At 34.2% G+C, this 14,613-nt stretch overlaps 1 protein-coding gene across 2 annotated transcripts; it reads left to right on the top strand.

Annotated features, from left to right (window-relative positions):
* Nucleotides 1–1,415: 1,415 nt before the first annotated feature.
* On the top strand, nt 1,416–13,360 carry med16 (mediator complex subunit 16). 2 transcript variants are annotated; one of them, XM_051122776.1, is made up of 14 exons: nt 1,416–1,858; nt 2,060–2,167; nt 4,089–4,258; nt 4,338–4,769; nt 5,583–5,688; nt 6,879–7,034; nt 7,118–7,335; nt 7,407–7,613; nt 7,712–7,922; nt 9,668–9,801; nt 9,894–10,086; nt 10,179–10,392; nt 12,305–12,388; nt 13,046–13,360. In XM_051122776.1, the coding sequence occupies exons 1-14, from the start codon at nt 1,717–1,719 to the stop codon at nt 13,170–13,172; spliced, it is 2,502 nt and encodes an 833-aa protein (XP_050978733.1). In that variant the 5' UTR covers nt 1,416–1,716; the 3' UTR covers nt 13,173–13,360. The 2 variants fall into 2 exon arrangements, with proteins under 2 accessions (XP_050978733.1, XP_050978732.1); XM_051122775.1 differs by having other exon boundaries at nt 1,416–1,900.
* The last annotated feature ends 1,253 nt before the right edge of the window (nt 13,361–14,613 follow it).

Genomic DNA, 14,613 nt, shown 5'->3' with positions numbered 1-14,613 from the left:
ACCAAAATACTGCAAATCAGGGTTATTATTATCTAAAACTATTGAAATAAATCTAAAATAAAATAAATACATTTAAATATTAGACAAAAATGAGAAATGTTAAATATGAAATATTGAATAATTTAATATTGAGTACTGAATAATTGGATAATAAATTTATTTATAATAAATAAATTGAAATATGCATTAAAATTACTAATTGAAAATCATAACTAAAAATGAAATGAGAATTATAAACCTAAAAAGTAAAACAATAAATAAATAAATGACAAAAACACCTGACAAAATACAAAAAAATAAACTAAAATAAAATGAACATGAAAACAAATATAAAATATGAATAAAAACAATAATCAGTTATGAATAACACTAAAATTACACTAAAGTAAATAAATTAAGTTAATAATTAATTGTACTATTTTAATAAGAAATAATTAAATCCATAAAGAATGTGCCTTATTGTCATAAGTAAGTCACAATGCAAACAATCGTAAAAAAAAAGCTTTAGTTTTATTATGCAAAATATGATGTTTTTTTTCTTTTAGTCAGATGCTACTATATAGTATAAATATTTTGCAATTTAAATAAGGTTATTATGGAGATTTATTTATTTATTTATAAAGTATTTTAATAGAAATATAAGATTTCATTATGTTATGTTAAAATTTTTCAAGATTACTATATATATATATATATATTTATATTAATTTATAGTCATCCTCCATGTTAATATTTAATGTAGTAATCTATATATATATATTGATTACTACATTAAATATTAACATGGAGGACGACTATAAACTAATATATATATATATATATATATATATATATATGTAGTAATCACTTAATATATTACAGGCATTCTTGAAAAATTGTTTTAATTTTTAGGTTTATAAGTATCATTTCACTTTTAGTTATGTTTTTCAATTAGTAATTTTAATGCATATTTCAATTTATTTATTATAAATAAATTTATTATCCAACTATTCAGTACTCAATATTAAATTATTAATCAATTATTCAATATTTCATATTTAACATTTCTCATTTTTGTCTAATATTTAAATGTATTTATTTTATTTTAGATTTATTTCAATAGTTTTAGATAATAATAACCCTAATTTGCAGTATTTTGGTTCTATATTTTACATTTCCTCTTACATTTTTCATGTTTTTTTTTCATTTATAGTCGTCCTCCATGTTAATATTTAATGTAGTAATCAATATATATATATATATATATATATATATATATATATATATATATATATATATATATATACTATATATATATATATATATATATATATATATATATATATTTTTTTTTTTATATATATATATATATATAGTCGTCCTCCAGTCCTTTAGGGGGCGACAGATCGCAGTTGAGTCTCTAAACACGGAAAGAAGCGGCGAATATAGACGTTCAGTGATGTGCTGCTTCAAAGTGCAGATAATATTACTGAAAATAAAATAGATTTCGGAATGCCAGGGAAGTTTTACCCAAACATATTTCTTTCTTTTCTAACTTAAAAGTACGAGCATGTAGTTTTATAGCAGTTATTCACATCTTTTAGCTCTGTTCTTGTCTAGTTTTTTGCATGCTAAGCGTTTGCTTTTATTGACTTGCACAGTAATTGTCTACACACTAAAGCTCTTCAGTAAAGGTAACGTTAGCTGTGCTCATAAACCTTCAGTTTAATTCGTTGTATGATGGAGATCGCGTATGTTTGCGAGTGGGAGAAGAGACCCAAGAGCAACCACTGTCCGTCAATCCCTCTGGTGTGCGCCTGGTCATGTAGAAACCTGATCGCCTTCACCACTGACCTGAAGAATGAGGAGGATGACAAAGGTCTGGACAATGCCTTTATTACCAATATTACCAGACCTGTTGGTGAGTTATAAATGAATGATGAAGAAAAGCATACACTTTTAGTTGGTTCTGAATTAGAGATACTTGGAGCATCAGTGTTTTTGTGATCTGAGACTGTATTCGCAACAGTAATAATAAGGGAATGTTTTATTTATGAACTAATGTTTTTTTCTGCTGCAGATTTGAGTCATATGATACACATCATTGACACTGATCACCCCTGGGATGTGTATTCCATCAACTCCGGTCACACCGAGGTCATTTCCTGCTTGGAATGGGACCAGTCAGGTCAGTTATCATGATTCATTTATTAATAATGAAATGAGTGAAACCTCTGGAACATGTCAAGATCATATTTCACTCAAAAAGGACAAATGGAAAACTATATTTTGCATAAGGTACATTGTGCCTGTGACATTATTTACAAAATATTATTAGTTCCTATTATTTACTAATTTATTCCCCCTCATTATTCTAAATTTGTATTTCCATTATTGTAATACAGTCATTTTAGTGTATAACTGCAATGTCATTTTCTTTTAATCTGCATAAATTAGAGACAGAACAATAGATGCAATTATATTGTGTATATATAAAGAATATAAATGATATATATTATATATGTATGAAGATTAATTTAATTGTTTTTTTTATGTCTTTTAAAATGTTTCACATGTTTTTATTATAGATTGATGAAAAATATAAGGGAAAATGTAAAATACAGAACCAAAATACTGTAATTCACAGTAATTTTGTTATCTGAAACTATGTAAATAAATCTAAAATAAAATGATAATATAAATATAAATATTAGATGAAAAACTCAAACTAAACAAAAATGAAAAAATGTGTTAAAATTACAAATTGAAAATAGTTACTGAAACTGAAAGGAGAATTAAAAAACATAAAAATTAAACAAACAAACAAACAATAAATAAATAAATAAAAATGACAAAAACACCTTACAAATGACTGAAAAATAAACTAAAATTAAAATGAAATCTGAAAATAAAAAACAAATAAAAGTAATACCAAATATTGATAAAAACTATAATAGGATATGAATAATATTAAAATAACACTAAATTGAGTTAATAATTAAATGTACCATTTTAATAAGAAATAATTAAATCCATAAATAATGCACTTTATTGTCGTAAGTATGTCACAATACAAATAATCTCAAAAAAAGACAGATGCTACTATATTTTGCAGTTTAAACAAGGTTTAAATTAATTAATTTATTTTTACTGTATTTTTAACAGAAATAATCTTTAAGTTTTCATTATAGATTAATGAAAAATGTAAGGGGAAATGTAAAATAAAGAACCAAAATACTGCAGATCAGGACTATTATTATTTAAAACTAAGACTGTTAAAATAAATCAAAATAAATATTAGATGGAAAAACTCAAACTAAACAAAAATTAGAAATGTTGCTATGGCAAATAATTTAAATATGCGTTAAAATTACTAATTGAAAATAATAGCTAAAACTGAAATTAGAATTATCAACAAAAATAAATAAATAAAATTGACAGCCAGCTGACAAAATTACTAAAAAATAAACTTATAATTAATAAAATAATAATTATAATTAATAAAAACTATGATTGGATAAGAAAATATATAGAATATGATGAAATATAGAACCAAAATACTGCAAATCACGGTAATTATTGTTACTTATTGTTAGAAATATCACCTTTGCAACAACTGAAATATGTACTAAAACTACTCGTTGGAAGTAATAACTAAAATTGAAATGAGAATTAAAAACCTAAAAATTAAACCTAAATAATAATATATAAAAACGAATAAAAATGACAAAAACATCTAACAAAATTACCAAAAATAAACTAAATCAAAATGAAAGCTAAAAATATATAAATTAAAGCGAATTCAAAATATTAATAACAACTGTAATAGCATACGAATAATCCCGAAATGACACTAAATGTAATAAATTAATTAAATGTACCTATTTATTTAGAAATAATCAATTCCATCAATAATGTGCTTTATTGTAGTAAATATGTCACATTGCAAATAATTAAAAACATATATATATATTTTTATAATGCAAAAAATATATATATATTCTTTTTTTCTTTTAAATTGGCTATTAAATGTGGTCCAGACATGTTCTTGATGATTCTAAATAGATCTGACTGTTATGATCATGTGGTTGTGTTTTGTGGTACGCCAGGTTCGAGGCTGTTGTCCGCAGATGGTGATGGTCAGATCAAGTGTTGGGGAATGGCAGAGCACCTGGTGAACAGCTGGGAGTGCACACAGAGCAGCTCAGTGGACGGAGACCCGATCGTAGCCCTCTCGTGGTTACACAACGGAGTTAAACTCGCCCTGCATGTTGAAAAGGCAAGGAAATCTCCATACTTAACTAAACACGCAAACATAACTAACTCACTAACACCCTGATGTTTTTGTTTCTCTTCAGTCTGGCTCTACGAACTTTGGAGAGAAGTTTTCCCGGGTGAAGTTCTCTCCCTCTCTCACGTTGTTTGGCGGGAAGCCCATGGAGGGCTGGTTAGCAGTGACGGTGAGTGGTCTGGTGACCGTGTCACTGCTCAAGCCAAACGGGACTCTGCTGACGGCCAGCGAGAGCCTGTGCAGGCTGAGAGGCCGTGTGGCGCTGGCTGACATCGCCTTCACGGGCGGCGGGAACATAGTAGTGGCGGCCACCGATGGCAGCAGCTCTTCTCCGGTGCAGTTCTATAAAGTGTGCGTGAGCGTGGTGAACGAAAAGTGCCGCATCGACACCGAGCTCTTGCCCTCGCTGTTCATGCGCTGCACCACCGACCCGGTCCGGAGGGACAAATATCCTGCAGTCACACACCTTAAATTCCTCACACGTGAAAACTCAGAACAGGTGAGATTACCGACATCATCCATGCTTTCAAAGAAGAACTTCATTTTTCATACTGTACGTTATAACCTTGTGATGCGTAAAGTTCCCTTGTAGTAATAAGAATTAATTGTTTAAAATGTAAATATTAAAAATGAAAAAAGTAGTTTTTCATTTTATTACAATTCATTTTTGTAATTTTTAGACAAAATTGTATAGATTAGTATATAAAATTGTATATACGTTATTTTTCATACATTTGGGATTAGTAAGATTTTTTTATGTTTAGTGCACAGAAAAGGCTGCATTTATTTTATAAAAAATAGTGTAAAATCAGTAATATTGTGAAATATTATTACAATTTAAAATAACTGTTTTCTGTTTAAATATATTTTATAAGCTAATTTATTCCTGTGATGCAAAGCTGAATTTTCAGTCATATGATCATTCAGAAATCATTCTAATATGCTGATTTGCTGCTCAAGAAACATGTTTATTATTACAGTAGAAAACGTTTTTTGTGGAAACCAAGATACTTTTTTTCAGGATTATTTAATGAATAGAAAGTTCAAAAAGAACAGCGTTTATTTCTTTATTGTCACTTTAAATCAACTGAATGCGTCCTTGCTGAATAAAAGTATTAATTTCTCTCCAAAAAAAAGTCTTACTGACCCCAAACGTTACAACAGTATATAATGCAATGTCATAATCTAGTATACAAGTTGTATCATTTTTGGTCAATGTCTGTCAGAAATTAGATGTTAATTCCCTAATTTTCATGCTATAAGCTGTTTTCCAGTTCTTTTATATGTGTGTGTGATTCCTGTGTTTCTGAAGGTGCTTCTCTGTGCATCCAGTCAGATGGCCAGCATTGTAGAGTGCTGGTCTTTGCGAAAGGAGGGTCTCCCAGTTAATAATATCTTCCAACATCGATCACCTGTGGGTAAGTTACATTAAACCAGATGTGGAAGTGTTTTTTAATTTTAAAATGTTAAAATTACTGTAATGCAGTGTTTTTAATATACATATATATACACACTAAGCTTCTTTATTCTGCAGTAGTTCTTTGGATTGGAATGAAATTTAAAGGGATATTTCACCCAAAAATGAAAATTACCGCATGATTTACTCACCCTCAGCCATCCTAGGTGTATATGACTCTTCTTTAAGACGAATACAATCAGGTTACATATAAAAAATGTTCTGGCTCTTCCAAGATTTAAAAAAAAAAAAGGAAAGGGACGTGACGTGTGGCCAAGTATGCTGACCCATACTCGTAATTTGTGCTCTGCATTTAACCCATCCAAGTGAACACACACAGTAGTAAACACACATCATGAAAACACACCATCAACACACACCCAGAGCATGCTGCGGCACCCAGGAAGCAGTTGGGGGTTCGGTGACTTGCTCAAGGGTCTCACCTCAGTCGTAGTATTGAGGGTGGAGAGAGCACCGACACCCCCACGAGACTCAAACCCACAACTAACCTCTTTAAAGACTGCCCACCTTATAATAGCCTATAATAGTAAATGGGTGTTGAGATTTTGAAGTCCAAAAAAGTACATCCATCCATCATAAAAAGTAGTACACACAGCTCCAGGGGGTTAATAAAAGCCTTCTGAAGTGAGTCGATGCCTTTGTGTAAGAAAAATATCCATATTTAAAACTTTAAAAACCGTAATCTCAAATATTCAAATATCAAATATTCAAATATGCATTTATTTAAATGAGGTCTAATGAGAAAGACGTTATTTTTAATTATCATGTTTTTGTCACAATTTCTGGACAAGCTTATGATTAGCAGTTATACACAATGTTCTACAACGTTACGTTAAATATCTCAATGTTTTATTTTGGTTGAAAACGTGTAAAAAAAAAATACATATATATATATATATATATATAAACTTTATATACAGAAAACAGAAAATACAAGCAAACCGTGCCAATTGCAGTACAGAATGTACATACATGCACTCAAGACGGCCTGTGTTTACATTGTTTCGCATGTTAATGCTGAGAAAAACAAAAATATCCACATGCTCGGGTGAAAGTTTGTTCCTCTGTCTGATAATTTGCTGATGTCATCAGAAGTCAAATGTTTGTTGTTGGTTTCCTCACCATCTTTAGTGGGTGAAAAGCAGCCAATGATTCTGAAGTGGCGTATCCTCTCGGCGACCAATGACCTGGACCGTGTGTCTGCTGTTGCTCTGCCTAAACTTCCCATCTCCATCTCGAACACTGATCTCAAAGTCGCCTCAGATACCAAGTTCTTCCCAGGCCTCGGTAGGGCTATGTTATCCTTTTTACTACTTTAAAGAACATAGGTTTAACATGGCTTAGGTTGATGATTATTTTGTGGTCCTCAGGTCTTGCTCTTGCATTCCACGATGGCAGCATCCAGATTCTCCATCGCCTTTCTCTGCACACCATGGGAGTCTTCTACGGTTCGTCTGGTTCCTCCCAGCGTGTCGGAGAAGAACCTGCCATTAAACGTCAGAGAGCCGGCGGCCCGACGCTGCACTTCAAAGCCCTTCAGTTCTCCTGGACATCTCTGGCTCTGGTGGGAGTGGACAATCACGGCAAGGTATGACAGCATGACACCTAGAGATGACAGAAGCACCCTCAGATCTTATAGTTCATCTCTTCTGGTTTCAGTTGCACATGCTCCGAGTGTCTCCATCCATGGGGCAAATGTTGGACATTAACACATCCCTCCGGCACCTGCTGTTCCTCCTGGAGTACTGCATGGTGACGGGATACGACTGGTGGGACGTCCTGCTGCATGCTCAGCCCAGCATGGTGCATAACCTTCTGGAGAAGCTTCACGAGGAGTACATGAGACAAAACCAAGCACTCCAGCAGGTAGATCATTCTGCTATTATAGAGATTTTGACTTCAAATCAGTTGGTTTTTTTTAACCTGTATTGTGCTTTTTCTCTCTTTTATGACTTGCGGTGAAGGTTTTGTCTACCCGTATTGTAGCAGTGAAGGCATCTCTGTGTAAACTGTCATCAGCCACTGCAGCAAGAGCCTGTGATTTCCATGCTAAACTGCTCCTCATCGCCATCAGCTCCACGCTGAAGTCTTTACTAAGACCTCATGTGCTCAACACCCCCGACAAGAGTCCTGGAGACCGACTCTCTGAGATCTGTGCCAAAAACACTGACACTGGTAATAACCTGCCACTGTAAAATATGCTTCAGAGTAGGCCTTTTGTAATGATTAATTAAATGTCACATTGTCGTTATTTCATCTTATCACAATTATTTAAGACAGTGGTTCTCAAACTTTTTATACCAAGTACCAACTCAGAAAATATTCGGCTCTCCAAATACCACCATAATGACAGCATTAATTTACAGTAGCATAGTAGGCCTAACTATTCAGCTACTGCTCTGCACAGTTCAAAAGCAAGGCAGTTTTATTCCTAATAAGAATATTTATTGTTGTCATCCACTTTAACTTTTGCACAGTGCTGACAAACAGGTGAATAAAAAACTTAAATCATAATTAAATTAAAATGTGTTGTACCTAAAACTTAAATAAAAACTGTACATGTAAATAAAGATTAAATTAAGTTGCATTGTGTTTTAACCTTAATTTATATTTAATTTAGTGATTCCTCTGCGTTCCACTAGTATTACTCGTACCACGCTTTGAGAACCACTGATTTAAGATAATCACAATAATTGACACAAAGGTTAGGTCACTTTTACCACTAATTTGAAAATTTCAGTCAACTTCTGTTAATTGCAATAGGAATGTATGCAATTGGGAGTTCTGTCCAAGGGCGAAAAAATTCCACATGCAGATTTTGCTAACTTTCGCGTTGGTCTCGTGAATTTGCAACTGCCGGCCCAGTGGCATCAGGAAAACAGTGCACAGCAGGCACATGCATTTACAGTTACCCTCTCGCAGTCTGTTTTTTTAGGAGCATTCAGACTAAAGGAGAGATTATTAATTCTACTACTACGACTATTTTTCGACACAGAGTTTTTAATCTTGGTGAAGCAGGAAATTATATAGTATGTATTGGTGATACTAGGCTTTATCGGTACATACAATTGCGTATCGTCTGCATAGCAGTGGAAATCAATGTCATAACTATGCATAATTTGACCTAAGGGTAACATGCAAATAGTAAACAAAAGAGGACCCAAAATAGATCCCTGAGGGAAATAGAGGAGCATGAGAGTTGGAGGAGGCATTTTTTAATAACAAAAAACCCAAAAGTTTCAAATATTTTTGGCAACTGTAATGCTGTGTGCACACCAAACGCAAAGCGAAAATTCTCAATGCATAGATTACTCGCAGGATGTTATCTTGTCACTCACGTGAATAAAATCATTGCATAATGCTTTCCTCTGTTTTCTGATACAACTGGACTTGTCAAACTAGACATGTCCGTCAAGTTCTTCTCTGACTGGCTACAACGCGTCACACGAAGACTTGATATCACGCGTTTGTGCCAATTGCGTTGCCCAAATCACATGATTTGCATTGTCTTGGCACAAATTCATGTCTATCCGTGTCTTTGCATTGACTTCGTATGTAATTTACTCGTGGAAATAACTAAATTTGCTTTTGATGTGCACACACCATCAGGGTCCTCTCACACCAAAATGAATAAGAACCTCAATACCAATTTCTCTCATCACGGGAACAGTGATTAAATGGGAAAACAAAGTAAATTGCATTACTTATTTGAAAAAGTAACTCAGATATTTCATTGTATATTTAAAAGTAATGCATTACTAGTTACTTGAAAAAAAAAAAAAATCTGATTACATAACTCATGTTACTTGTAATGCATTACCCCCAACACTGCTACTGACAATAGAAAACGGACTGTTTTTTGAAATTTTCTGAATGTGAATGCACCTCAGTGGCAATTATTGGTGATTTAATGTGTTTAGACATTGATAAGGTGATGATCAACCTGAAGACGGAGGAGTTTGTTTTGGATGGTCCGCCCCTTCAGTCCCTCCAGCAGCTCATTCAGTGGGTGGGAGACTTTGTTCTTTATCTGCTGGCAAACTTGCCCAACCAGGTGAGCTCAACTGGATGACCTTTACCTTTAGCAGTCATTGTCCTGCAGGTTTTGTGTTTAACATGGTACTTTATGACTGAATATCTTTGCAGGGCTCCATTGTGCGTCCAGGGTTTGGGTTCCTGCGGGACGGTGCGTCTCTGGGCATGCTCAGAGAGATGCTGGTGATGATCCGTATTTGGGGCCTGCTGAAACCAGGCTGTTTGCCCATCTACACGGCCACATCTGACAACCAGGACAGCATGTTTCTGCTCTTCCGTCTACTCACCAAACTCTGGCTCTGCTGTGAGTTAGACTCTCTGTCATGCTTTGAGGCAACAAGTGAGAAGAGTTATTAAAAAATTAAGTCTGTTTTGCGTTTTCCTTTTGACTGGCAGCTCGAGATGAGAGTCACCCGCAGGACCCGGATGAGACGTTGATTGATGAGTGCTGTCTGCTGCCCAGTCAGCTCCTGGTACCCAGCATGGACTGGCTGCCCATCAACGATGGCGTCATCACTAAGATCCAGAGCAAACACCCGCTCAGACTGCAGTTCGGCAAACCGTACACACTGCCTGGAGTCAACCCCAATGCACAGGTGGAGGTGTTCAGGTGAGCCTTTATGGGTTTCTTCAAGGGATAGTTCACCAAAAATTTCAGTAAGTGTTGTAACAGTATCAAAATTTCAGTAGTTGATACCAATACCAGTAAAATTTCAATGTTCTCGATACCAATTTTGGTACTGTAGACTAATGTAACTATTTTATTTTAATATTTTTTATTTAATTATTCACAAACATTACATTAAAAATATCAACTGAAAAGTTAGTAATGAAATGAAAAACAAAGAAATGCATTACAGGTAACAGAACAATTATCAGCTCTATTGCACTTGCACTACAAGACTTAATGCACAAATCTATTTTGACATCAGTTTTTTTGTCCCATCTTTTGCTGTGTCATTAGTTATGTTTCCATTACCCTTCAAATTGCACAGAATGAAATTGTCTTCTGAAATTGATCTGAAAATATGCCCAATGTAAACACGTCAAGTTTGCAAAAATTCCCATATATTACAAAAAGTTAGCCAGTTTGAAAAAGGAATATTTTGAAAAACTGCAGTAGAAACAGTTTTTTTTTTTATTGACATAAACTGGCAATTCAGACTTTTTTCACAATTGCCAGTCAGAATCGCAAAATACAAACTTGCATTTCCAAGAAAAAAAAATAGAATTGTGAGATACAAACTTGCGTTTGCAAGATAGCCAGAATAGCAAGATACAAACTTGCATTTGCAAGAAAAAGTCGGAATTGCGAGATACAAACTTGCATTTGCGAGAAAGAAGAAAAATCAGAATTGCAAGAAAAAAAATCAGAATTGCGAGATACAAACTTGCATTTGTGAGAAAAAGTCAGAATTGCAAGAAAAAAATCTGAACTGTGAGATACAAACTTGCATTTGCAAGAAAAAAAATCAGAATTGCAAGAAAAAAAGTCGGAATTGTGAGATACGAACTTGCATTTGTGAGAAAGTCTGAATTTCGAGATACAAACTTGCATTTGCGAGAAAAAGTCAGAATTGCAAGAAAAAAAATCAGAAATGTGAGATACAAACTTGCATTTGCAAGAAAAAAAATCAGAATTGCAAGAAAAAAAATCAGAATTGTGAGATACAAACTTGCATTTGCAAGAAAAAAATTCAGAATTGCAAGAAAAGCCTGAATTTTGAGATACAAACTTGCATTTGTGAGAAAAAGTCAGAATTGCAAGAAAAAATGTCAGAATTGTGATACAAACTTGCATTTGCGAGAAAAAAAATCTGAATTGCAAGATACAAACTTGCATTTGCAAGAAAAAAAATCAGAATTGCAAGGAAAAAAGTCAGAATTGTGAGATGCAAACTTGCATTTTGCAAGAAAAAAAAATCTGAATTACAAGAAAAAAAGTCAGAATTGCGAGATACAAACAAACTACAAAAAGAAGCAGGCTTATATACTGTATGAAACTGTGCAGTGTGTACTTAGCAGTATGAAAAATTTAAACTTTATTCAAATCATGAAAGGGTTACATACAGAAAGTGGGCAAAGTGATATACAGAAATTGAGCAAAAAGCGCTCCCTTTATAATCAATGATGCTGATATTTCAGTCCAGCTGCAGCGCAAGCCCACTGACTAAAACTCAATCTGTCTATCTGCACAATGAATTTCTTCATTACATTGTTTACATTTTGTTAGTTATAATAGTTATAATTAAACTCACACTGAACATACCCTGGCGTATTGAGCAACCTGGTACTCAACACAGTGGAAAGGCTGGTATCATCACATTTTTGCAATACAGGTATCGAACGAAGTTTAGCAAAATACTGGTGCTTTTGACAACACTAATTTCAATTGAATTAAAGTTGAGGACTGGGAAGCCAAGCTCCAAAATGGCAGACTAATTTGACAGAAAATTGTCTGATAATAAGTTTTAATTGTTGCCAGTGGTTAGTTCATTTCCGTTTTGGTGTTGTTGTTTCAGAAGTCCAGCATCTCAGAGGATGGACCACCTGCGATGTTTACATCTGGGCATCTCTCCAACAGAGGACAGCAAAGCCTGCACAAGGTATCGCTTGAAAAGAAATTTACTTGTATAAACTGTTGACTACTATTAGTACTATTAATTTAAATGTTAATTTAAATGTGAATTAACTTATAGCTATAGTGATGGAACAGCTGAATTTTCAGCATCGTTACTCCACTCTTCAGTGTCACATGATCCTTTAGGAATTATTCTAATATGCTGATTTGCTGCTCCAGAAACATGAATTATCAATGTTGAAATCAGTTGTGCTGTTTATTGGTTTTGTGGAAACTGTGATACATTTTTCAGGATTCTCTGATAAATAGAAAGTTCAAAAGAACAGAATTTATTTCAAATAGAATTTTTGTAACATTATAAATGTTTTTACTATCACTTGATCCATTTAATTTTAATGCATCCTTGATGAATAAAAGTATGAATTTCTTTAAAAAATAATGTTACTGATCGGAGAGAGAGAGAAAGAGAGTTTGTGAAGGATAAAAGTGCTAAATGAAAGTACCTTTCATACAAAAATAAGAGTTTTAAACAGACTGCATTGTGCTATGTTCTTTTGTGGGTTTTGAGCCTGCAAATCTTTCATCTTCACATATAATGCTGGCATCTGTACCAAGACTCTGCCTTCACAGACTATATTTAGCAGCACTCCTCAATGAGTTCCTGTCTCTCTGGTATGTTTAGGTGTGGCTGTGTCACCATGCTGAGATCCCCAAATAAAACCAACGCCATGAGACAGTGGGAGCAGCGCTGGATCAAGAACTGTCTGTGTGGAGGTCTCTGGAGAAGAATCCCCTCCACACTAACATAAGGACCAGAATGCATGAAATGCATGGATCTCTTATTGTGAACAACGTATAGATCTAAACAACAAAGCAACCTTTATTTTCATAGAAACATGTCCTGCAAGCCTGTTTTCTCTCAGCCACAGAGTGAATGTCTTATTTTTTTCCTATTGTAAATATAAACCGTGCATTTTGTTTTGTAATGCTGTAGTACGTAATAAAATTTTTGTAATAAAATAAATGTTGTTCTTCAAGTGTTATGACAACCATAGGGAGGTGCTGAACTTGACAAACACAGCCATGTTATATATCCATCATTCTTATTCACTGACAAATCAGCATGTTACACCATTAGATACAAAGGATGTCCTAGTGATTCCGTCCGCAACACACCATTAGAATGATCACTTATCTGTTGACAGCCACTTCAATAACAGCACTGTTTAACTGCAGGGACAGTATGAGGATGTGTCCACAGGAATCGATGGGAAATCAAGGGGAAGAGTGTGTCGGCCAGCCACTGTTCTTTGGCTTTGATTCAAGAGGTCATCACGGCACGGGGTGCTCAGCAGAGACATGGCCAGCGGGCTGTCGGGCATCTCTCCAGGCCTTCAGCGGCAGCAGCTTGCTGGGGGTTCACACTTTTTGCTTTCAATGAAACCGCAGTTGATCCCCATATGCAAACCGTATAAAAACACACAAAATAAAAATATACATTTCAAGATCAGTGGTTACAGAATGCACCAAAGTTAATTGAAAAATAAATATAGCCTATTTTATATTAATTGTAATGTTTCAACTCTTTTTATTAAGTTTGGACTCGCATCCGGCTATTTTTAGCTGTACAAAGCTGGTTTTGCTGCTTGATATTGCACATTGGTGTGTCTTACGTATTAATTTAATGTATTACCTTAATTATGAACACAGTTTTACTACCATATTGGTTTAACTATAGTAACCATGTTTTTTTTTTTGTTTTTTTTTTTGGTAGTAACACCATGGATAATGGGCTTTTGATGTTATTTTCCATAAATGTGACAGGATTGCTGTGATATTGTGACATAATAGCGACTGTTTGTACTTGTGGTGGGCCCCTCGCCCTCACCACTCACAAGATTCTCAAGCTTCGTTCACTCTGCCAGTCAGTGTTGCCAAGTCCACGGTTTTCTCGTGGAATTGGGCAACTTTAAGCTCCACTAAAGTGCTTTGAAACACGCAGCGTTATTCTGTGTGTTGATGTAATTTCAACTAAAACGGGAAGACAGGCATCAAGCAGCGCAGCTTTATTTTTATTTATTTATATATTTTTTTAAGATTTTTTTTTTGCCATTTTTAGCCTCTACTATGACAGGACAGATCAGAATGGACAGGAAACAAAGTGGGAGAGATAGGGCGCGGGATTGGGATAGGTCTTCGAGTCGGATTCGAACACGAGACGCCCGTAGCGCAACAACGCTGTATGTCAGT

Source organism: Labeo rohita, chromosome 11, assembly GCF_022985175.1.
Source record: "Labeo rohita strain BAU-BD-2019 chromosome 11, IGBB_LRoh.1.0, whole genome shotgun sequence".
NCBI classification, from domain to species: domain Eukaryota; kingdom Metazoa; phylum Chordata; class Actinopteri; order Cypriniformes; family Cyprinidae; genus Labeo; species Labeo rohita.
Note: the sequence above shows the minus strand (reverse complement) of the source record. Positions and strands in the feature narration are given on the sequence as shown.

Bases quoted from the DNA above. Each gene is read 5' to 3' on its own strand.
- med16 (XM_051122775.1), top strand. From the start codon at position 1,717: ATGATGGAGATCGCGTATGTTTGCGAGTGGGAGAAGAGACCCAAGAGC. The intron at 7,035-7,117 runs GTAGGGCTATGT...TGTGGTCCTCAG, and splicing joins CAAGTTCTTCCCAGGCCTCG to GTCTTGCTCTTGCATTCCAC. The intron at 7,336-7,406 runs GTATGACAGCAT...TTCTGGTTTCAG, and splicing joins GAGTGGACAATCACGGCAAG to TTGCACATGCTCCGAGTGTC.